Below are 24,460 nucleotides of genomic sequence, written 5' to 3'. Positions count from 1 at the left end.
GTTTATCAATTGCCGCATCTTAATTGCCCATAAAATAAATTTGTAAAAATTGATAATCTGCATCAGATACTGGTAACAGTGCCCTAAGTAAGTGAAAAATTTGTCCTTGTATCTCTAATTTTTTTAAAATTTGTCGATTCATTATTTTCGATATATTTATTTTAGTATATATTGAATATTATAAAAATATATTATAGTATAATACCTTGAAAGTGAGCATGAAATTGCCATGTATAGCGCCAAATGATGTCATCTGAAAACAGCTGTTATATTTTTGAATGTTGGCCAAGAAATGCTTAGAATAATTTTCAATCCCAGACACTAATGATCGTAAAAGATCTTGTGGTGAGACCATTTATGGCAATTTTACTTTGCTTCCAGCACAATATAATCCAGTAGATTCATGAGTGTATTTTAATGACTTACAATATTTACAAATTATTTTCATTCCCCAATTGTTACCAATTTGTCGGCACAACAATCAATTTCCGATCATAGTAGCTCGTTCAAGAATCACAGAAGCACTTCATCTGCGGATTTGTTCAACTTCATTATGTTGTGCTTGCTGTTGTTGTGTATGATGTGCACGAACTCGTTCTATTCTAAGCCTATCTACTTCATTATCACTCACTAAATAACGCAATTCTGACATAGCAATACGACTATTTTCTTGATCTGTATCTCTCTGGTCATCAGTGCGGTTAGCACGTGAGGTAACTCTTCGCACATTTGATTGACTGCAGTGACCTAGATCAGGTCGTCTTCTCCTCGGCATCGTAAATTATAATCAAAGTGAGAAAATTTCTCGCTCACTTAGCAGTAAAGTGTCGCAATTACAATCCAAAAAAAGAGCACATTGCTCTAAATGTCACTATCACAAAGGATCAACAAAGTAAAGAAAGTTCTCGTATATACAGATATCGTAACACAATATTTACTGTTTTTAGGGTTTACCTGGCAATTATTCGAATTTTTCTCACCTTAAAACTTTCCCTAGACTTCCACGAACATTTCAAGACCAAGATAAGATAAATCCGTTCAGTCTTTAAGAGTTTTGGCGAGACTATCGAACAGCGGTTGATTTATATTGATTTAAATATATAAATATATATATATATATATATATATATATATATATATACACACAAATATTCCTTTATCCAAATTCACTCTTGTAGGCTATACGTAACAGTAACAACGCCGAATGAATTGTTGTTCTATTTATTTTATTCAGCATTATTTTTTGAAAATTTGAAAACGGTCAGTCAGTGCAATGTATCAATTTGTTCTTTTATAGACCAGCTTGCTCCAAATAGAACGCAAAATTAACTAAAGCCTCCTTACAGCTATTTGATGGACGGAATGCCTCTGAAAAAATTAATAGTATGATCAAGCTAATTGTATTATTACGAATAAACGTTACTAAATTTAATTTTATCCGACTAAAGAAAAATTTAATTTTACAAATCTTTGACATTTACCAAAATATATCTTAAACATTTTTAGATCTGATTACGTAAACCACTTCAGTTTGGCTTAGTTTAAGAAGTCGAAATACGGAATAATATAAATTATTTAAAAATCGTTTTAACCCATTTCGTGCGATGGAACTGAAAGTCTTTGCAAATAATACTTTCTTAAATACTCAGATGTCAAGGCGACGTATGCATGTTCTGTCTTGAGACAAACCAATGCGAAGAAATCATCCTCACTATTCACCGAGTCATCTACTGGGGCGTTGATGGTCTCAGATTGGTTCGACGCATTCACATTGGATTCAATTCTTGGATTGTATACAACGGCAAAGCAGCCATTTTCTGAATTAAATAAATTTTGTTGATGAATGGAAAAATTATTGAATTAATTTAATCATTGCCAGCTGGAAATCGTTTAAATTCAAATTTAAATCATCAGAGACCATTACAAAATACCACGTGTATCCTTCTCAGAACTTTGGTTAATTCACCAAACACATTACATTTTATAGGTATAAGACAGAGTTCATGTACAGAGGTGTTATTCAGTCTGACGTTGATGAAAATTTATGAGAGGAAAAACAAAGGTTTAACTTGATGATATCTGATTTGTTATGTCACTATGAATGACATAACCAACAAATTACGACGGATCATAAACAGACAGTAGGCTAATAAGTTAGCGCTATTTTTTCAGTATAGTGGCAACTCTTTTTAATCTCATACCGTTCATGTTTTAATTTACGTTCGTCATTATAAAGACAAGTACAAGTTCTAGTGTAGGGTTTATCCTTCCACAAAAGTACTTCCGAGATCAAAAATCAATCAATCACTTTAATTTAAACATTTTCTTATTTCTTAACAGCGGTTTTTAAAATCTTAAAAAAAATTTATCTTGCAAAGGGACACATGATATCTCAATCACACCCTCTAATTATCGAATCATCCCAACGTCCACGCCTTCCATCCTCCTTCTCCTTTACCATCGCACCATCTACGGTTCTACACCCCTCACCCGGACAGCTGTCACCATCTCATGAAAACTCGCGGCCCTATAACAAATCTTTTTTAAGCAATTGTAGTTTATCCCAAAATTATCTAAATATCACACAAGTAAAGTAAAACGGCAGATTAAATCATTTTCTAAAATCTTGAATTCTGACAAAAAGATTTTGTATTCATGTAGTACAAAAACCTGTCTGATCACGAAATTGCCCATCTCTATAAGTTGGCAACTTAGCGACAGTCGGAAAACCTGCCAACAAATAAGGACTTACGACATCTAGGCAATATATAATGCTTATCAATTTCTGTGGCCACACACAGTTGTAAATTGAGTGAGCATCAAATAAGTGATGACAAAACGATGCAAGCGAAATCACACTGCAATTATACAGGACGCGCGAGGTGAAGCACTGGCAGTCGAGATCGATGACTCTGATTGCGGTTCGTTAAATCTTGATTCTCCGACCCGTCTCCCCAACAACAGCCAACCAACTTCTCCTGATGTCTCGATAGCATCAGATTCCCTGATATCTTCTATGGACTGGACCGTACTTACCACCTTGTTTTCTGACCATATCCCTATTCACATTACTCTGCACGCTGATCTGGAACCCACGAAAACTCCAAAAACAACAATCGTGAATTTCAATAAGGCCAACTGGGCCAGATACACTGAAGAAGCCGAAACTGCCTTCGCAAAATCTGTATCTCCCAATGACCCTTCGGCAGCTGAGAAATTGTTTCGTCACATCTTGTCGTCCGCCAGCGCTCGCAACATTCCTTCAGAAAGGAGAATTCTCTCACGACCAGGGCTGTCCAGAGAAATCACGGACTTCATGGATCAGCGAGACAGTCTCAGATCCTTGGACCCTACTTCAGACAACATCAACTCTCTCTCAACTGTCATTCAACAAAAAATCAATAATCTAAAGCTCACCCGCTGGAAGGAATACCTGAGCACATTCAATAAATCCACCAACACAAACCGCTTATGGTCCACCATCAAGGCTCTCAACGGTAAGCCTAAACAATACCCAAATAATGCCATCACTTTCAATAACAAACCAATAACAAATAATAATAACAAATAATAAACAGATGGCCAACCTATTCAATAAAACCTTTACCTCATTCAAAACACACATCTCCGACAAATTAAATAGATTCACAACCAGGACCATCAATAACCTCCCTCTTCATGACCATCAAATCTTTACCCCAGATCAAGTATCAACGGCCATCAAGCAATCCAAGCCCTCGAAAGCCTCCGGCCCCGACAACCTCACCATCATACATCTCAAAAATTTAGGTCCTCTAGGTATTTCCTTCCTCACCAACATCTTCAATAGCTCCCTGAATACATGTAAAATTCCCGACATCTATAGAAAAGCGAAAATCATCCCTCTGTTAAAACCTGGAAAACCAGATAGCGACTCAAAATCATACAGGCCAATATCGTTACTCTGCCCAGCCGTCAAGATCCTTGAAAAATGCCTTCTCCCAATCCTATCAAAGCATCTAACTTTGGCGGATCATCAACACGGTTTCCGTCCAAACTACTCAACAACCTCTGCTCTCACCACGATAACAAACGACATCGCAAATGGCCTTAATCACAAAAGACCAGCTCATTGCACCGTTCTTGCCGCCCTAGACCTCTCTAGAGCCTTCGACACGGTCAGCCACCGTATTCTTCTTTCGGATCTTTTAACTACAACACTCCCAAGATCTGTTATACGCTGGATGTCAAGCTACCTGCACGGACGTACCGCATCAACCACATTTCGACAACAGCACTCCAAACAACAAATCATCCACACAGGAGTGCCTCAAGGCTCAGTGTTGTCCCCGTCACTTTTCAACTTCTATGTCTCAAAAACACCTGCACCACCCCCGGACATCAAAATCATCTCATATGCGGATGACTTCTCTATCTACACTACAGGTCCAGATGCAGCTATTTTGACCCGGCGGCTTAACAGTTATCTGACGGAGTTACATGACTTTTTCCACAACCGTAATTTGGAGATCTCAATATCCAAACCCACAATAACACTCTACCTCTTACACATCGTAAACCATTATCACCCGCAAGTCAAAGTCAATAAACAAACTCTTCCTCTAGAGCATAACCCAAAAATTCTAGGCCTTATCTTTGACACGATGCTCTCCTTCTCGCAGCATCACAAGATGTCAGCTTCTAAGGCCTCTAAGCGAAACTCAATTTTAAAAGCTCTCAGTGGAACCACCTATGGCCAAGACAAAGAAACACTAATGCAGACATACAAGGCGATTGGCCGATCAGTTATTGAGTATGCCTGCACGGCCTGGTCTCCACTGACTTCCGACACAAGCTACCACAGACTGCAACGCTCACAAAACGCTGCTTTACGGGTAATCACCGGATGCCACGGAATAGCATCGGAACAACATCTCCACTCTGAATGCCAGATGCTATCAGTAAAGCAGCATACTGACCTACTATCATCTCAATTCCTTTTACAAGGCCATAATACCAGTCACCCTTGCCATCACATCACAAGAGAACCACGACCCGACAGAAATATAAAACACACATTATTCAGCAAATATGTACAGACAGTGCAAACCGTTCTGCCCACAGATACCGACAGCAGAGCGTTAAAGGCAGCTTCATCTGCCTTGCATTGTAGTGCTGCGAAACTCGCCTCGGAGACATATCATGCCGCTGTGCTGTTCAACGGATGGCCACCTCCAACACCCAAAATAGACAAGGCAGAGGAGAGTTTGCCCAGAGCGTTAAGAAGAAAACTGACCCAGCTCCGCTCTGGTCACTGCATCTCCCTCAACAGCTACAGATCGAAAATAGACAGTAGGATCAGCAACATCTGTCCAATATGCCAATTACTTCCTGATGATGTTCCCCATCTGTTCAGCTGCCCAAAAAACCCAACTCATTTCACGATAATAGATCTCTGGCGTAACCCGGTGGCCGTGGCTAACTGGCTACGGCCTCGTCTGGATCCCTCCAATGATGTCTGACGCAGGGCAACAACAACAACAACACTGCGATTATATGATCATTGTTTTATGTACAATGTTATAAGACAACAAACCTAATTTATTGAGTTTGTTTTGCATGTTGGCAGTCAGGTTGTACATCAACAAGCGAGAACTGCGAGCAAGGACCACAAAGTCTTTTTTCGAGCAATTAATTATTCTTTTGGTCATGAATTTGTACAACAGTGGAAGACCCTAAAATTTTAAAAATTGAATCAAAATTAACAATTAAATAGAGTTTAGTTCTGCATGATACTGAATGTAGCAATCTATTTATTAACACATAACTATTCATTAAAATGCACAAGAACCTCTTGACAGATGATGAACTTGCACGATGTGTCGTCCTTCGACCGGTAGTTGAACATTTTCACACCAGCTCTTGGAAACTGTGAGCATTTTCAAAATTAACTGAAATGTTTTTGATATTTTATTTAAACATTAAGAATATTTTCAAGTTACACAATTTAAAACGAAATTCATCAGCTTTGCTATTTTCGTAGCAATAATAGTAGTGGATTTAAAAACAATAAGATGGAACCAGAGTTCGTAAAAGTAAAGCAACAATTGGACATCAAAACTATTTGCAACTATTTAAACTGATATGGAAATCACGAAAAAATAAGACAAAAATTTAGTTTAAATATAATACTTGATGTGATATAGATTCAATTTTTAATTTCATATAATGTGAGTTTTCATTATAAATTTATGGGTTTAACGTGCAAAGGAACTTTTAAAAGATGAGTGATGAGCTTGATAGAGAGAATTGAATCGAATCTTACGGCGTAGGAGTCGTGGTTGCTGGAGATGACGTTCTTGACGAAATCACTGACGTAATACAGACGATGTGGGTACGTGCCAAGCTTCTCTATCATCAAATTTTCCACAGGGAAATGCAACAGACCATAGAAATCCCTGTAAAAATTTTTAAGCTGCTTCCCTAATAAGGCGAAAAATAACAATTAAATTCAAAAATAACAAATTCAAAAGTAATAATTCAAATACGAATTGTTGTAATATTATTATTATTGCACAAAAGAACCTGATGACTTGAACATCAGGATTATCTGGCTCTATAAAATTTATTCTTTTTGACTTTATAAAGTGAGTCTCAGACCGTTGAGATTGTTGTTGTTGTTGAGGTGGAGATTGTTGTTGTAGATTTTGTTGTTCATTGTGAAGTTCAGCATCCTCGAATCTAGATTTTTCTCTGCCATCACCATGCAATTCCTGATTAGTCGTTTCATCACTACTGTTTACAGAATCACGTATGATGTAATCATCCATGCAATCTTCCAACGGATCCTGTCTGCTTTCACCATCATCAATCACCATCATCTTATAACTGCCATCATTTGTCACCTCGTTATCATTTTTATGCCCGGGTTTAATGTCGCCATGCAATATTTTAGCATCATCATCAGCAGCCAGTTTTATTTTCTTATTAGTGTTGTTATCCTGACGATCGTGTTCACGTCTGTTTTTACGTTCATTAACACCTGAGGAAGTAATTTTGTATGTATTCAGCATATATGTAAGTTTCATATAGATAGGAGTGATTTTAACATGGCGAACAGGCAAATTGTTGATAACGAAATTTTATATTTTATAACAAACAACTTTAATTATTTCGAAATCGATGTTTGGTAATTAATGTTTCAGAATTTTATAATTATGAGGAAATAAACGTTGCTCTGAAGCTGTTGAAAAATGACATAGGCGGTCTGAAAAGTGAAAAAATAGAGAAATATTCGTCAAAAGGAAATACAAAAAAAGATAGAATTATAGAATGTATTTTCCTGTTAAACCAGCTTAATATCAACGGACTTCAAGATAAAATCACGATGTTCGTAAGTGCAAACATGACAAAAATACCTGCAAGTAACAATTTAATAAACTTCAATTTCGAACAGAGAAATTAGCACGCTATTTAATAACCAGCAATCGAGTATAACCGAAAAACTTAACAAACACCAGTAGTTCATATTGACGGTTACAAACTCATTACCGTCTAACTAAAGAACTTGAACACAGAAAGAAAACCACAACATCAACAACACGGTACTTCGAAATGCGGACAACAGTAGAAATAAACAAACTCAAATATTCGTGAACAACTCAAATACAAGATCGTTTGTCAATTCTAGCGACAACCAATTCAACGGCGCGTAAACAAGTGGGTCTTGCTAATAGTGGGTCGACAGAGCAAATCGTAAATCTGAAGAGGTAACAACCGATAACAAACATTTTGAAGTGTTTAGGTCTAGGAAAAATAAACGAAAAAAAAGTAGATCAACACCATCTCCGAAAAACACCGTTACAAATGATCATCCGTCAGCCCTACACTCGAGCAAAACAATTCCAAAACTGACAACAAAACCTTGTAAAATAATAGAAAGAAACATCAATTTAGAAAATCTAAAAAAAAAGCAAATAAAGTTCTAATAAAAAAAAATCAATTTTCTACATAAGCAACTTTCACAGTTACTGTTCAGTTGATGACACTAAAATTCACCTACAAACAAACAAGATAAATCCAATCACGTGCTTCGAGGTCACCAACAAAAAATCATCTCAACTAGAACCAGATGATGCTATCTCAAAAGCTTTTCGAGTCTGCATAGACATCCGAGACGCAGAAGCCATGTTGAACCCAGATAAATGGCCGTGCAACATATCGGCGCGTAGATGGATTTTCAAGGAAGCACTCCAAAAAACGTAAATATGGAAGAAAACCACAATAATAATCAATTGACTAATGTAGATTCTCAACATGACTGCTCAGTGTATTATTCTATTGAAACCTTGTCAAAAACTATCATCAAATCAAACATGAATAGTTAAAACAATAAAAATTAATTTTCTATATTTTACCTTAATGCCCGAAGTTTGTACAACAAAATGAGTTTGCTCCAAGTTTTATTACTCCAGTTGCAAAACTTTTTTTTTACATCATAATCATAACAGAAACATGGCGGAACGAAAGCACAGCAAATTTAATAAATTTACCTAACTTCAAATTTTTGTTCAAGAACAAAGCTGACAGACAGGGTGGTGGCGTTAGACATTTTCTAGCCTATGACATCTCCGATAGCAAACTTTTTGAAGATGATACTACTGACACGCATTGCATTCAACTTAGATAAAAACAATTCTCAACTGGCAAAGCAGTCAACGTAGATGCTATGTACCGCCCCCCTCGTCAAACTGTGAATGTTTTGTAAAACGATTTGAAGACATATTAGCTTCCGTAAAAACCTCACAAGAAACATACGTTGTTGGAGATTTCAACTTAACAGATATGAGCTCAAACAGTGCTTCTACATTCAAAAATCTAATCTCCTCTTATTGTTTCACGCTTTTAATAGCTTCACCAATTCGCATCAAAAAAACGTCGTCATCATTGTTAGATAACATCTTCACAAACTCAACACAAGTTTTTAATAGCGGGATTGTCATCCCAGATTTTTCCGATCATCTGCCAATATTTGCTGTTCATAAAAACTATAACCTCACTTTAAATCGAAACAACATTTATAAACGTAAAATTACAAATTCTTCAATAATTAAAATCAGTCGTGCCCATTCATCACAACAATGGTTCTCAATCACCAGTGAAAATAATATCGACATCGCATGTGCAAAATTTTTCGCCAAAAACAACAACGTTTTTGATGAATTTGCTCCAATCCTACCAGAAAATGAGAAAAACAAAAAATTATGGATAACTAAAGAAATCATTTGCCTGTCAAAACAACAAAACCGGTTGTACAAAAAATATTTAACAAAACCGAATGAACGAAACAGGCTGCAATGTAAACAGTGTAAACAATGTAAATTAACGATTTCAAAAGAAAAGCAGAATTAAATTATTTTAAACAAAAATTTTTAGACACCTCAAATAACGCAAAGCAAAAATGGAACGCAAATAAGGAAATTCTAAACAAAAACTTTGTCCACCACAGATCTCCTAACTCAAAATCAATAGCACCATCATAAATCAATAGCACCATCATAGAGGATAAAGTTCAAATTTGCAAAGCCAATGTAACCCAAATAATTCACACGTTAAATTCAGACCAGTCAATTTAGCAGCAAGCTCAATATATCTCAACTCAACAACAAAATCTGAAATAATGAACATCGTTGGAAACATGCCCAACAATAATACCAGTATTAAAAAAAGGTGATGATCAAGAAACAAATAATTATCGCCCCATTGCTTTTATTTCAACTTGTTTCCAAAATTCTTGAACAATTAATGTATACAAGATTGCAATCATTTCTAAAAAAAATTAAACATTTTCAACAACAACCAGTATGGGTTCTGTGCAAATCACTCTACTGAACTAGCAATCTTGGAGTTCACTCAAAAAGTAATGCAAAATCTGAACGATAAAATTTTGACCTTAAGAATTTTCATCGATCTCACCAAAGCATTTGATGTTTTCAATCACGAACTGCTTCTGAACAAACTCTTTGCAAATGGTGTCAGAGGGAAGACTCATTTGTGGCTTCACAGTTATCTCAAATGTATGTGGCAATAAGTAATCAAAAATTCAAACTCCGCAGCGTAAACAACTGAGTTCCTCATGGTTCCATACCCGGACCGTCCCTGTTCACAATCTTCATCAACGACCTCTGCAACATTCCAACAACAGCGACATTCATTTTGGACGCATACGACACCAACATAGTTAGAAAAATATAAAAGTTAGACTTTAAATTGGTTAATGCCAACAATTTGATAGAATTCATACAATAATGTATAAAATATGGTCTCAAAATTGAAGATTTCATGCTCACCCAGCAACTTAACGACAATCAGGACGGATACCAACAAACAGTCAGTGAAGAAACATATCAGGTTATCCTTGACGCCACACAACAACATATGCTCACCAAACTGCATCATTGCCTTCAACAAAATTGAAGCAATTAAAAACAAATACTACACAATATACATTAACGACAACACTTTAATTATTAACGCAATTAAAAATAACATCACAAAGAAACAACATCAACAGCTTAGATTTCTTTCAACATGAAGAGATAGTTATTCGTCGGTTTCTATTCGCTTTTTGGACTGTTTACCAAAATAATTGACAGGCATAAAAAACCTTCTTGTTGTTTGTGTGTCGCAACATCAAGCTTCTCAACTCTTTTGAATACGGCGATGAACAGTCCACATGATTCTTGTTTGTGTGGCATTATTCTCATGCTGAGTTGATTTCAATTTTAAGAACATTGTTTACTTTATTCTACATAAGTAATTCATTTGCTGTTCATCAAAATCTTCCCAACAGTTATTACCATTCAATCATCAGCCACAACCAGCATCATACCACCACCAACATCATCATCAACATCATCATCATCAGCAGCAGCAGCAGCACCAACCATCTAGTGAGATGTTGTTGTTGGAGGATTGCTTGATTGGCAGGAGGAAACATGGAGGCGGAGATTTGGTTGCGCAACCTGTGTGGCACTTCGACTGCATTCTCAAACCAGGTCTGTCTTTGGTACAACAACTGCAAAACATGCGAGCGCTATGTACTTTCATCATCATCGTCATCACCATCATCATCGTCGTCATCAAAATCTACCTCAGTCTCAGCCACAAAAAAGTAAGTAGCGCTTGAATCATGAAAAAAGAAATGAAAAAATTGGTTGATTTGGGTTTCATAATTTTTTAAGTGTCCAGCTACTCTAGTGGATATGGTTTGTTTAACATAATAATGTAGAAGTGTAACTTTGAAAAGTAAATGTGCAACTGATACTTTAAATGTAAAATGCAAACGTTTTCAAATTATTTCGACAGTCAATGCAGTTTTGTCATAAACGTTGGTTTCTTTCGAAGTCAAATATTTTAAATTTTCATTCTTTTCGAAAATGTTTTTTTTTGATGACTTATTCTGAATTTCATTTTTAACAGTTGCATACAATGCTCCTGTATTCCTTAGCTCACATCTAACCTACTCTTCGGAACCGGGTCACTATGTTAAACTCTCACACTTCTCTTTACCTATATGCTTTTAAGCATTGCTATTAGCGGATAACATCTGACAACTAAAACCTTAATAGCTACGATCATTTTGCTATTTTGATTTCCTATATGTTTGCTTAATTAATCAATGAATTATTATTGGACATTCCATTCCATATTATTATGGCTAATTGCAGGGTTTATTATACGGATCACCTTGAAAAATTATATCTTCTATTTCTACTGCAAATTAGTTAATCTGCACAAGCCTGTCTTATTTAATTACCGGGCCTTACCAAATAAAATTTGGGGAAAAAATTGTTAGACCATGATTGATTTTAAAAAACAACGAAGTATAATTACCTACATGAAATTATCCACGTTTCCAAGTGTATTTGTAAAAAAGGAAGTGTAAGTAATTATTCACCTTTCAAATGTATTCACATAAGGCATTCAATCAATCAATCAATCATCGTTTAGCGTCCAGAGACCCAGTTCTCCCGAGGTAGGACGTTGTTTTCTTTGCCATCAATTTTTTGCGCCAAATTAGGCGATCAGTTGTATCCATTTCATTTAAATTTAGAGCTTTCATGTCTTGCTCGATTGTTTGCGACCAGGACTTCTTTGGACAGCCTTTGGGACGTGTGCCAGGCACTTCAACATCTGCAAGAGAAGTTATGGCACTGTTTCCATTTCGTTTGACATGACCAAACCACCGCAGACGGTGTTGCCGGCATTCGTCCTTTATATCATCTAAACCAGCACGACGCAGGATTTCGGTAAATTTGATGTGGTCCTTCAGACTAATTCGTTGCATCCATCGGACCATTTTAATATCGGTTCGGTGAAGTTGTTGTTCCAGTTTGGTTGTCATTGGCCATGTTTCTGCACCATATAACAACACCGGACGTATCACAGATTTATAAAGTCTTGATCGTAGTGGTAGTGGGATGTCACGCCGCATCAATATAGAGGCAAGGAGATGCCATTTATTCCAGGCTGCACGTATGCGTGCTCAAACGGCAGCTTCAGCTGTTCCAGTACAATCCAGAACATCCCCTAGATATTGAAACGATGTGACTTTCTCTACCTTAATGGCTTCAAAAACAGTGCTATTTCGAATTTGTTGTTGTGGATTGATAAAAGCAGGACAAACAAAATTGGACACTTTAGATAAATTACCAATTATTTTTGAACAACGTTTGTGACACCACTGGTTACACTGCTGACACTTGATTGTATTGTTATCTCCACCAGCTTTACAAACTGAACAGGGCCATCGTCCAGTAGCTCTGGATTGGATGGGTTCACCAGTGTTCATTGCTTTGGTTTTGCTGATGTTGACTTTGAATCCATGATCGGCGAGTCTGGTGTTCCAATCTTCAAACATCTGTGCTGCATTCTTCTCAGACGTAGCTGTTAAAACGATATCATCAGCATATATTAGATTCCAAATGTCACCAGTGTGTATCGGCTTTGTGATTTCTTCCATCACAGTTATAAATAACAGTGGACTGAGAATCGAGCCTTGGTGAACTCCAACGCCGATGTCAAATGCATCTGTGTTTCCAACCGTTGTGCTGACGAGAGTCTTAGTATTCATATACATTTTCATCACAAGTCGAACAAGATATTCTGGAATGAGCTGTTGTCGACGTAGACTCCACCTGATTGCTTCACGGGGAACTCGATCAAATGCTTTTTCAAGGTCTACAAAAATGTCTGATAGTTGTTGATGCTTTGCGAGGTACTTCTCTTGCAGTTGCCGAAGGATGTGAATAGCATCAATTGTTGATTTCCCTGCTAGGAAACCAAATTGATAATTTCCGATTGTGATGCACGACGTTAATCTTCTCTCAATGATTTTTCGACAATTTCCAGGGAGTGTTCAACAGACGTATACCCCGATATGATGAACAGTTCAATGGATCACCTTCGCCTTTGTATAGCGGAACTGTCATGCTATAGTTCCATTCAGTTGGCATTGAGCAATTTCTTCACACTTTACGGTAAAGTTGTAGTAACGTTTGGATACCTGCAGTACCAGATGCTTTGATAATGTCATTTGTGAGTCCAGAGGGCCCTGCTGCCTTTCCATCCTTCATAGCTTTCGGAGCTTCGATGGGTAAAGCGTCAAAGTTGACATTGATGGGGATTTGTTTCATTTAAAATAAGGCATTATGTACATCAAACGATTCATCAGAATATTCAAAAACGACATTTGCCCACATTTGCAGCTACCAAAAAGCTGCAAAAAGAGCTGCAAAATTAACGCAAAATTAACCCATTTTTCATTCCAAGAAGTAACTGCATCAAACTTACCTACATTTACCACATCTATCATACCTAGAAAGTTGACTGAACATAATTTATATTATTTAATTTACTAATTTAAAGCACCTTATAAAATAAAATAAAGTTTATTATTTAGCAAAACATAATATTTAATATATTACAGGTTTATTTGAACGACACCATCACCAATGTTATCGTATTCACCGGCGTTTAAGGAGTGCTAAGAAAAGTTTAAAATGCGGCAAAATGGGAAATAAATGATGATATAATGGTCGCAACCAACCAACCAGCCAGCATCCAACCAGCCAAACAACCAACCAACCAGCATCCAACCAGCCAAATAACCAACCAACCAGCATCTAACCAGCCAAACATCCATTTAGCCAACCAACCAGCTGATTAACCAGCGAGCCATCCTAACATATACATATGCCACCAACCAACCAACCTTCCATGATGTCAGTCCCACCTCATATTTGATGTCGCCCATCATGCTTCTCACATCCACCAACTCAAAACTACCTATTATTATTATTGTTATTATTATTATAGTTATTATTATTATTTTTATTTTTATTATTATTATGAGATGGCACAAGAAATCATGACAAAAATCAAATTTATGAAAATGCATTTTAAAGTTTACCCAGCTGTTTTCAGGCGATGAACTGACAAAGAATAAATGTCCAAAATGAACAAGCGAAAAATGAATAATAAAGTTGGACCTTCTAACCCTTTTGTTGAAGAAGCACAGCGGACACTACAGCCTCACATTCCACTGGATTCATCGAGTAGACAGTGTACACCAACCTACCTCGAACATTCAGAACTCTTAGACCAGCGTTCAACATTTCACATAAAGGACTGCATGTGATAAAATTACATCATCAAAAAATTTCAAAAATTATAACATCCAATTACCCATCCATTTATCTATTCATCCTTTCCTCCATTCATTCATCCAACCATACCTCCCTTCCTACCTATTTCCATCCATTCACCCATATGTGCTTCTATCCATTTATATATACATACATCCATAAATCCAACCACCCATTCATCTATCCATCCATCAATCCATCCATCCATCCACCACTGACCCATGATGATCCAAAGGAACTGAACAACTCCACTTGTTCAAATTATCATTTTCAATCAATATGCCATCATTGCTGTTATTAAGTGCAGAATATTGAAGGTTACGCAACAATATTTAGAGAGGAAATAGCAATATTACAGATTGTACAGCAACATTAAAAATACTCAACTATATTAAAATCATGGAATAATTAATTTGAACTGATGAACACAAAGATGAAATTGGTAAAGAAACAAGTTTAAGAAAGTTCCACCTGCATGGCAGGCAACACATGATCCTATCAAATAATAAAAATTCAGTGTTGTTGTTGCTGCTGTTGTTGTTGCTGGTGTTTGAGCAGCTGGAGTTGCTGGTAAGTTTTAAACGTGGAAAATATTTAGCGTTGACGTTGATGACGCAAGTGAATGGAGATGGGGCCGTTGGTGACGATGACGATATTTCTCTGATCATTTGATTGCATTTTGAGGAATTCTTCTCTGCTACCATGAACAGCAAGTCTAAGAAACATAAAAGTTATTATGCAATATCTCTTGAGTTGATAAGAAAATTCCAAATAAAAATGAATATTTAACTATTTAAAGATAAAACAATCAAATCAAGATTAAACCATTAGCATTCCTCTGCATGACATCCTGAAAACGACTGAGAATTTGATGAAATTTGTGTAGGTCATGTCCTCCAAGATCCAATATCTGCTGTCCATCAATAAAATGATTTCACTACCAAAATATAAATAATTTATTTTGCAAACTAATGATGGATGTAAAGTCAAAAGAATTAAAAAATTATTTGCATCATGAAAACACTAAAAATGTGCTAATGGAGAGTGACTTGGTGAATGGAGCTGTCCTCCAAATCAAGCAGGTGCAACAACAAACCATCCCACGATCTTTGAGGTACGAGCCTTCCCTGAATCATCCACCATCACATCAATGCATCATTCGTCAGCTGCATCCATCAATCATCACATCAATACATCATTCATCAGATGCACCCATCAATCATCACATCAGCTGCATCATTCATCAGCTGCATCCATCATCACATCAATGCATCATTCATCAGCTGCATCCATCAATCATCACATCAGCTGCATCATTCATCAGCTGCATCCATCATCACATCAATGCATCATTCATCAGCTGCATCCATCAATCATCACATCAATGCATCATTCATCAGATGCACCCATCAATCATCACATCAATGCATCATTCATCAGATGCACCCATCAATCATCACATCAATACATCATTCATCAGCTGCATCCATCATCACATCAAATTACTAACCATGGTTTTATATTGATGTATTAATTGGCGTATCTGAAGGGCTTCACTTTGCAGCTCTCTTTGTACCTTTTTGTTGACTTTCCAAACTCGCCTGTCACACAAAGACCTAACAATAAAATGGTTTCAATGATAATTACAACAAGTGAATAAAATTGACTTCTTCTTTTGAAACCATATCACAAACAACAAATTGAATCGGCAAAAAAAAAATAACCCTGAAGGAGATTCTTTCAACGTGTCAATGCCCCTTTGATTGCTCAGTTTTTGCATGAGGTCTAATGTAATTTCTTTCTGACTACAAATAATTATCAAAATAAAAAATTGCTAAAAACACATTGAGTTCAATAAACAAAATTAGAATCAAGTGCACTGATAAAAAGAACAAAATACCATTCAACCTGTTAGAACCAGAGACAAATAAGGATGTGCAAGATTTGAGGAGACATCTTGTAAACTCAGACCTCTCACTTGCATCAACCAGATTCAAACCCTGAAATACGCAAAACATTGTCAATAGAAATAGATGACAAAAGATCACTTCCTTAGCTACATTCCCACCAGCAAAAAAACCAAAAGCTTGGATGTGGTTAAAAATCAAAGTTCATGAATAAAAAATATAATTGTATTTATGCATAGGTATATATGTTTATATATAATAGTTATATGAAGTAAGCTTATTCAATTGCAATATATTTGTATAACAATATAATTATAACCATTATTAAAATAATAATATTATTATTAAATGATGAAATAGTGATCTGCTTTAGACTAGGCACCCAGAGCCTGTATCCATGAAAAAAAGGTTCCAGTAAGATTGCACCAGATCTTAGATGTAGCTCTGGTTAGATATCTAACCTTTATTAATTATCTAGCAATATCCAGCTCTGGCTGAATATCATTGATTGAAAAGAAAGAAATTGGAAGATAGTTGGTTTTTAGTTTTAGTTAGTTCATTTCTTCATTTATAACTTATTTATAATATATTATGTTTGTGTTTGTGTTGTAGTCCATATTTCATATCTGCTAATTTTTTGTATTGTGCACTGAACAGTGGAGAAAACTTTCAATAATTCATGTGCGCAGTGCATGCAACGGAGCGCTGACTTTTAAAAAAAATAGAAAGAAAGACCCTGTAGTATTCCCATATCGCCTGTTTGTTAATGTGGTCCTTCTTTTGCATGGGCTTTAAATTTTCCAACTCCATATTTATTTTACGTAAGTAATATATGCCCCGTGTTATGAAACTGTACACAATAAAATAAACAACTTATGGAAGATGACTGAAAAGTTTAGGGAAAGTTAATTTATATTATGTTATTGTAAGTATGGTTAGAATGCCAAATAAAATACTTTGAAATTTTTTAAATACTTAAAAAATAAATAAAAATATTTATTGAAATATATGATAAATTAATTTTGAAATTATTTTATAATGAAATAGAAAAATTTTAATGCTAAATTCTATCTGTAATTTTATCAAAAAATAAAATTAATTTTATGTTAAATTTGTTTTCAGTCAGTGGGATGCTTGAAAAGAAGACGAGCTCAAATCAGTTATCTCAGTTTATTTTCAAAATAAAAATTTATTCTTCGATGTTTAAAAGTTCTCGGTTTTAATTTCACATAGAGCTAGATTAGTCTACCGTATTTTATTAACACTCACACGGGTGATCGTCGTATTATCGCCAGTTAATAATGGATCTAGGAGCTTTCGGCGACGTTAGACTGCATCCTTTGCCAGCCCCTGAAGACTGTGATGATGACGTAAGATATGATAAATTAACTTTTTTAACTATTTCATGCCTTTGCGAGACGTTTTTTTAATGTTTGGCCTCACTTAAACCTAAAGCTCAGCCCAAATTGCCCTCAGCCAAATCAAACAAAGTCAAAGTTTTTTTTACATTTGACACTGATGTTAGACAATTGTTAGATTAGATTACATGTGCATGCCTTCTCTTTTCAATAGTTTTCAGAAGTATTAAATTAATAACACATTTAAAGTATTATTTTATAAGTGAAACAATGCATCACACACATTGCATGTTATAGATGGGGTTCTTTTTGCAATTGAATCCGGTCACTGGAATAGCAGCGTCAGGCCCTTTTTACACCATTGCCCAAGTATCAATATGTCATCATTAGCACCCCTATCCAAAGATATGATTATTAATTTATCATAGACATGTATTTTTTTCTGTTTTTGGGCTAGGAGATTCAGTGGCCGGTTTAAAGTGAACTCTTCCTTCTCCTCAGCTAGAAGAACCAGCATGCTACATTACTTAGCTACAAACTTCGGCTTGCAGTCACAACTTTGGAAAAAATTTATTTTCAAAACAACATTGAGGACCAATTCTACTTTTTTAAAGTTCAACCCAACAGAATTATTATAATGATAAAAGAGAAAACACAAAAATACAAAGTGTTAAAAATCGACTGCATGGTAAACATGAAAATTAAATGTCAGGGAGGGCATTCTATTTTGCCAGCAGTCTAAAAATGTTGCTTCTGTTGATCATATTTAAAGCACCTGTTAGGTCGACATAAACAATGCAAATGTTTCTTTCACAAAATTTTTTCTTTATAAGCTTTCAAGAAGTCCACAGTGTGTGTATTGTTATATTGCTCCCTCTTCACCATTCTATGACGGTTACTGAACGAACAACAGTTTGTTCTTGGGCAAATTCTTTCTGTTTCTGTAAACTCGCTCACTCAACGTTAAATAACTTGATATTGTTTATGTACATAAAATAATAAGAGATGACTTTAATTAGCAACTTACGTTAGTTAGTGTTTAAAACGTTATAAAGTTCATTAATCGAAATTGAACGAGAAAAGACTCACCCATTATTGTTAATAATATTTTTATTGTTTCATTGCAACTAAATATATTTTAATGAAGTAAATAACAAAACTCAATATTGAGAATTAAAATATAAAGAGTAACACAAATAATAATGTGTAAAAGTATATAAGTAGTGTTCAAGAGCTTTAAGCGTGTTAAAGAGACAACTCTAACTCAACTCTCTTTAACTTATGGGCTCGCCTGTTAAATACTAGGAGACCTTGCTCCATAGAGCTTAACTAGTTGTCTAACTTCTAGCCAGTCAGTTCCTATTGTATGTCACCTCATTCTTGTTATACAAAGTATTATATACTCTGATTAATTATGCGTTATATTATCTTATATTAAGTTGCTTTATGCCAGTAAATATGCTGTCTCGTCATTAACTACTTTTATAAATTAGCTATCATTATAATTACATTCCTACTTTAACACATATCTATATAAAACCTATATTTACTTATATCTCCTAAATTAAATTATTATTCTACATCATAGTATGTTTGTGTGTGTGCGTCTGTGTAAATATACATACAAATACATGCAATACATATACAGCTTGATTTCTTGCTCAGAGTTCTAAAGGAATCTCTGGTCAACCTATAATAATTTTTCTTTGATGTCCACGTGTTTTGAAACAAATTTTAATAACAAAAAAATATTTTTACGAGGTATTTTAAACTATATGAAATTAGATTTTTTAACAGTGCTTTTTTATTTTTTCTTATTATTTTTATTCTTTTCAGTTAGACAGAGATGAGACAGTAATGGAAAGAATAGTTGGACTGACAGAAATGTTCCCAGATAAGGTGAGGTCCTCATTGTTGGCAGCTTGCAAGGGCACATACTTTGGAGGGAAATGGATTTTTAATGCTGCAAAAGTTACCATGTGGGTCTTATCTACATCCCTCGTTATTCTGGCGTTGCCAATTGCTTTTGAGAGTGAAAAAAGCAATACTGAAGAAAATCAACTACTACAGCAAAGACAGGTACACTTCTCTGTATATTTGTTTTTAAATACAGTAATTTCTGTTGAGTTGTTGTCCATCACAAAGTTGAAATTAATTGTTTGTCTTCAATGAATGATCTGTATTCATATTTTTAAAGATGTTACTGGGACCAAACGTAGCAGTGTCAGGTCCCCATAGCAACCTGCCTCACATGCCTGTTGTGTCTCCAACAGCTTGAAGTTTATAAGGACTTGATGTACATAAATTTATCACTTTTTCTGTTTTTATTGAGATATATATATATATGTTGACTGGAAATGGCTGGTGGATAAACGAATAATGATGATGATGACGACGATACATATATGTACACATTGAAATGATATACATAGTTTGTGTGTTTATTTTCAAGCAATAAATTTTTATTAAAAAGGTTATTAAATTTATTTTAAGGTAGTAGGTGAAAAACCAATCGTCGTGTAAGGATGATTCCAACATGATTTAATTTTTTATTAGCGTATATATTGCGTAACACGTGGAACCAACAACAAATATAACTTTTGGTCATAATTTGCAAGTTTTACCTGTCTAATAATGTATTAAATCGTTATATATAATAGATACATGGGCCCATTATGCTCGACAAGAAATGAATTTATTAGCAGTACACCTAGAAATATAGGAGCAGTAGAATCGCTAGACTGGTGTGGACCGCACTGGATGACAAATCTTGAAGGGGGGTCATCCAACGTAAAATACAGGTCAGACACTGCTTGGTCCAGTCGTATATCGGGGTCGGATAACTAATTACACGCCTAGTTGTATAAATACATAAATAAAAAAATAGCCCAGAGTCAGGAACCCAGAGTGCCACCATAATCAATTAGGTCTGCAGAGCATCTGGGATCCTTTTAATAAAACTAAAAGTTGGCCTTATCAAGATTCGGCGTTATTTACAAACACGATAATTAATGAGGTAGAGCAGATCAACTACCACCTGCAATCAACTTCCCAAAAGGTCAATAAACTAATTGGAATTTTCTACAAAATAAAATACAAACTTTCTCAGTCTGCTCTACTAAACGTTTACTACGCTTTTATTTATCCCCATCTTACCTACTGCATAACTGTATGGGGAAACAGTCCTAAAAGTCACTTGTACAACATTACGCTCTCACAAAAACGCTCAATACGTCTTATCTTTAATACTAATCCTTTTGCCCATACTAAACCCTTTTTTGCAAATAACAATATTCTACCATTAAGGTTTATATATTATTTCACAGCCATACTTGTTTTCAAATTTATTAATAAACTTCTTCCTACTCCTCTAGACCACCTTTACACAACAACCAATTCTATTCTATCTGCCCATACAAGACACCCAATTCTTTTACACACAAAGAACACGTATTAAATTATTTTCATCAAGTATTAAACTTACTGGACCAAAAATTTGGACTGAACTGCTTCCTCCTCAGTTACATAAAATCAAAAACCTACAACTCTTTAAGAGGAAGCTACGTAACTTTTTAACAAACTTAGATCCCGACACTACCATCTAGTTATCTGGGAAAGCATGTTCATGTAAGCATTATGTGTGTCTAAGTGTGTGTGAACGTGGTTGCTTGTGTAAGTGTGTGTGAATGAGTGCTGTGCTTGTCTGAGTGTGTGTGAATGAACAGGTGTGTGTTTACGTGAGTGTTTTTGTGCGCGTGATTGAGTGTATGTGTTTCTGGCGTGGTATTTCCATAAGATAAGATTCAAAATTTAGAAGTTAGTTAAAGTATTATCATGTTTTAAACTTCGAAACAATTTTGAAGTATTAGAATTACTCTTTGAAATATCTTTAACCTACATTATATTGTGTTTGGGTACATTAACTTTTTTATAATTATGTTTTATATTTCGGAACGGTTTTGAAATATTAGAATTACTCTTTATATTGTGTTTGGGTACCTTGAATTTTTTTATTTGTTTAAATCTGCTCATATATCATTATTACAAATTGACACTGGTGATCATTACAAGAAGTCCAAATTTCTTTTTCGATTTCCAGATCATTTCCTTTCATTGATTTCATTTTTCTGATTTCACTGTTTGATTTGATGAAATAAAAATGTCAAATGTCAACAGATGTATGAGAACTATATAAAAATTTCAGAAGATTTTTGAAACATTATGAGCAAAGGTCTAGTGGTATTGAAAAGCAATTGCATAATTGGTCGCAAAAGCAGAATGAAAAAAACCGTGGACGATTAATACCTATTGTAGAAACAGTGCATCATCGTGGAAAACAAGAAATTGCTTTACGCGGTCATCGCGATTCAGGACCACTTTCCACCGAAGAACCAGATGAGAACGATAGAAATTTCATAGCATTCCTAAGGCTACGTTTATTAGCTGACGATGAAAATTTAAAGTGGTATCTGCAAACAACTTCAAGTTCACAAACCTATCTAAATTGGAAAATACAAAATGAAATTATATCAGCAACTCATTATTTAATGATGAAAAATATTGTAAATAACGTCAAAGCTACTGGATTCTTTTCTGTGCTGTTACTGTTCTAGACATAATTGTAAATTAACAATATAAATAAATTGTTTTTACTACTATAAGACATGCTCACATTTATAATTAGCCAGTCAAATGTTATTCCGATTGAATTATTCATGACTGTTCCACTTATTAATTAGTAAAATGAGTGTTACTACAACTTAACTAATAGGTAATTAGTGTTATGGAAATACTGATTTTTCTATTAAAGAACAGATGACAAGTATTTTAAGATTTGTTAAAGATGACTGTATTCATGAATGTTTTATTGGTTTTCAAGAAGTTCAATATACCACAGGTATATTGCTAAGATTTTAATTAAAACATTAAAAGAAGCAGGGATTGGTATAGAAAAGATGAGAGGTCAAAGATATGACGAATGTGGTTCAATGGCAGAAAAAATAAATAAAGTGCAAGCCCATGTAAGAAACATGTTCCCAAAAGCTTTGTACACACATGCTCGAAATCTAGTAATAGCACAGGCATCCAAAATTCAAGAAATCAAGCAGACAATTAATTTTATTCGTGTATCATCAAAGAGAGCTCACGTTTTCCAAAGAAATCTTGAAAGTTCTTCAGAGTCTGGTAGTAATCATCAGAAACTAACAGGATTATGTGACATGCGATGGACGGAACGTCATAAAGCCACAATAAATTTTTTTGAATTATATCCAACAATCAAAGTCACACCAGAAGAAATTAGTAATTGAAATGATGCAAATGCTGCTAGTGAAGCAGATCGCTATTAATCAATCAAAATTTGTAATATCTTTGTATATGTGCTCGTTTCAATACGTTAATTTTACCTAATTTTAATTTTTTCAAAAGCTCTTCATAATCCACATATAGATATTCAGTATATTGAACAATATTGACATAGCGCTAATTTTAAAAAATTATCGACAAAATGACAATAATGACTTTCACAACATTTTTGTGATAGCTGAAAATCTACTAGCTTATTAATCTAACAATCGCTTACTATTTCTCGAAGAGCTGGTTGACAAACATTGCGGTCAAATTATGAAACTAATGACCCAGAAACATTCTACCGCCAAAGTATATATACACTACATTTAGATACAACTATTATACAATTAACTGACCGTTTCAATAAACATATGAAAATTTCATGTAAAATACAACTGCTTGTGCCAATGTACATCTGTAACGCTGAATATGAAGACTTATCTGAGACAGTAGAATTCTATAAACAAGACATCTCAGAAAATGAAATGAAAGATGAGTTTGTTGGAAAGCAAAATGACATCTGGAAAGAAACGAAAGAAAAGATATTCCAAGTAATGCAATAGAGACATTGAGAGCAATCAGTATTTCACAAAGGTTATTTTATCCTAATTTCTACGTTTTGATAAAAATTCTTGCAACACTACCGGTCACTACAGCATCTGCAGAACGGTCATTCAGTTGTCTAAGACAATTAAAAAGTTATCTTAGGAGCACAATGTGCGAAGAACGGCTAAACGGCTAAGTGGACTGGCGATGATGCAAATTCAACGAAAAAAGATGCCCTCTGCAGATGAAGTTCTTATCAACTGGCAAAATCTAAAAAAAAATTTGACTTTGTTTTGTAAAATTTTTTAAAATAAAAAATATTTTAATCTTAATAAATTTTTTTATTATTTTATTGTTCCAAATAATAACTTGGTCTGGAAAATTAAAGTGTCTTGTTTTCGAACTAGTGCTTGTTAAATTGTGCCCTATGGTGCTACATAAGTATTTTATTTGCCCCCCCCCCTTAAAGTTTGATCCAGTTGCGCCACTGTATATGATACGGTAACAGGTGAACAGTATCCATAACCTATCCATAGCAGATTCGTGAATTGCGTTAAATGTAGTAGTTAAATTGCGTCATTCTTCTGATCCACATGTTCTCGCAAAAACATCC

The 24,460-nt window shown here is 34.9% G+C and overlaps 4 protein-coding genes across 4 annotated transcripts; 2 read left to right on the top strand and 2 right to left on the bottom strand.

The window, feature by feature from the left end:
• Nucleotides 1–1,209: 1,209 nt before the first annotated feature.
• Nucleotides 1,210–11,030, bottom strand: HELRODRAFT_192145 (hypothetical protein). Its single transcript, XM_009020714.1, has 10 exons — nucleotides 10,926–11,030; nucleotides 10,646–10,746; nucleotides 6,565–7,020; nucleotides 6,305–6,437; nucleotides 5,831–5,908; nucleotides 5,576–5,714; nucleotides 5,463–5,525; nucleotides 2,671–2,730; nucleotides 1,593–1,817; nucleotides 1,210–1,368 (listed from the first exon to the last, which is right to left on the bottom strand). The coding sequence occupies exons 3-10, from the start codon at nucleotides 6,858–6,860 to the stop codon at nucleotides 1,292–1,294; spliced, it is 1,071 nt and encodes a 356-aa protein (XP_009018962.1). The 5' UTR covers nucleotides 6,861–7,020; nucleotides 10,646–10,746; nucleotides 10,926–11,030; the 3' UTR covers nucleotides 1,210–1,291.
• A 2,933-nt stretch (nucleotides 11,031–13,963) lies between these two features.
• HELRODRAFT_192144 (hypothetical protein) lies at nucleotides 13,964–15,804 on the bottom strand (the record flags this gene model as incomplete). The annotated part of the gene is made up of 6 exons (XM_009020713.1): nucleotides 15,737–15,804; nucleotides 15,513–15,597; nucleotides 15,159–15,402; nucleotides 14,540–14,670; nucleotides 14,276–14,328; nucleotides 13,964–14,026 (listed from the first exon to the last, which is right to left on the bottom strand). The coding sequence occupies exons 2-6, from the start codon at nucleotides 15,529–15,531 to the stop codon at nucleotides 13,964–13,966; spliced, it is 510 nt and encodes a 169-aa protein (XP_009018961.1). The 5' UTR covers nucleotides 15,532–15,597; nucleotides 15,737–15,804.
• Nucleotides 15,805–19,797: 3,993 nt separating this feature from the next.
• Nucleotides 19,798–20,230, top strand: HELRODRAFT_81096 (hypothetical protein; the record flags this gene model as incomplete). The annotated part of the gene is made up of 2 exons (XM_009020712.1): nucleotides 19,798–20,031; nucleotides 20,150–20,230. Coding segments are annotated over 2 exons (315 nt in total), but the record flags the coding sequence as incomplete, so codon positions are not given.
• Nucleotides 20,231–20,616: 386 nt separating this feature from the next.
• On the top strand, nucleotides 20,617–22,371 carry HELRODRAFT_174150 (hypothetical protein; the record flags this gene model as incomplete). The annotated part of the gene is made up of 3 exons (XM_009020711.1): nucleotides 20,617–20,742; nucleotides 20,840–21,010; nucleotides 22,267–22,371. The coding sequence occupies 3 exons, from the start codon at nucleotides 20,617–20,619 to the stop codon at nucleotides 22,369–22,371; spliced, it is 402 nt and encodes a 133-aa protein (XP_009018959.1).
• Between the last annotated feature and the right edge of the window lie 2,089 nt (nucleotides 22,372–24,460).

Source organism: Helobdella robusta (genome assembly GCF_000326865.2).
Source record: "Helobdella robusta unplaced genomic scaffold HELROscaffold_29, whole genome shotgun sequence".
Lineage (NCBI taxonomy): Eukaryota > Metazoa > Annelida > Clitellata > Rhynchobdellida > Glossiphoniidae > Helobdella > Helobdella robusta.
The sequence above is the reverse complement of the archived record's forward strand: the minus strand, read 5'-3'. Positions and strand labels throughout refer to the sequence as shown.

Coding starts and splice junctions, on each gene's coding strand:
- HELRODRAFT_192145 (XM_009020714.1), bottom strand. CDS start 6,860: ATGATGGTGATTGATGATGGTGAAAGCAGACAGGATCCGTTGGAAGAT. Junction 6,438..6,564: donor CCTGATGTTCAAGTCATCAG/GTTCTTTTGTGC, acceptor AAATTTTTACAG/GGATTTCTATGGTCTGTTGC. Junction 2,731..5,462: donor TCCAGACGAGGCCGTAGCCA/GTTAGCCACGGC, acceptor ATTTGTTGGCAG/GTTTTCCGACTGTCGCTAAG.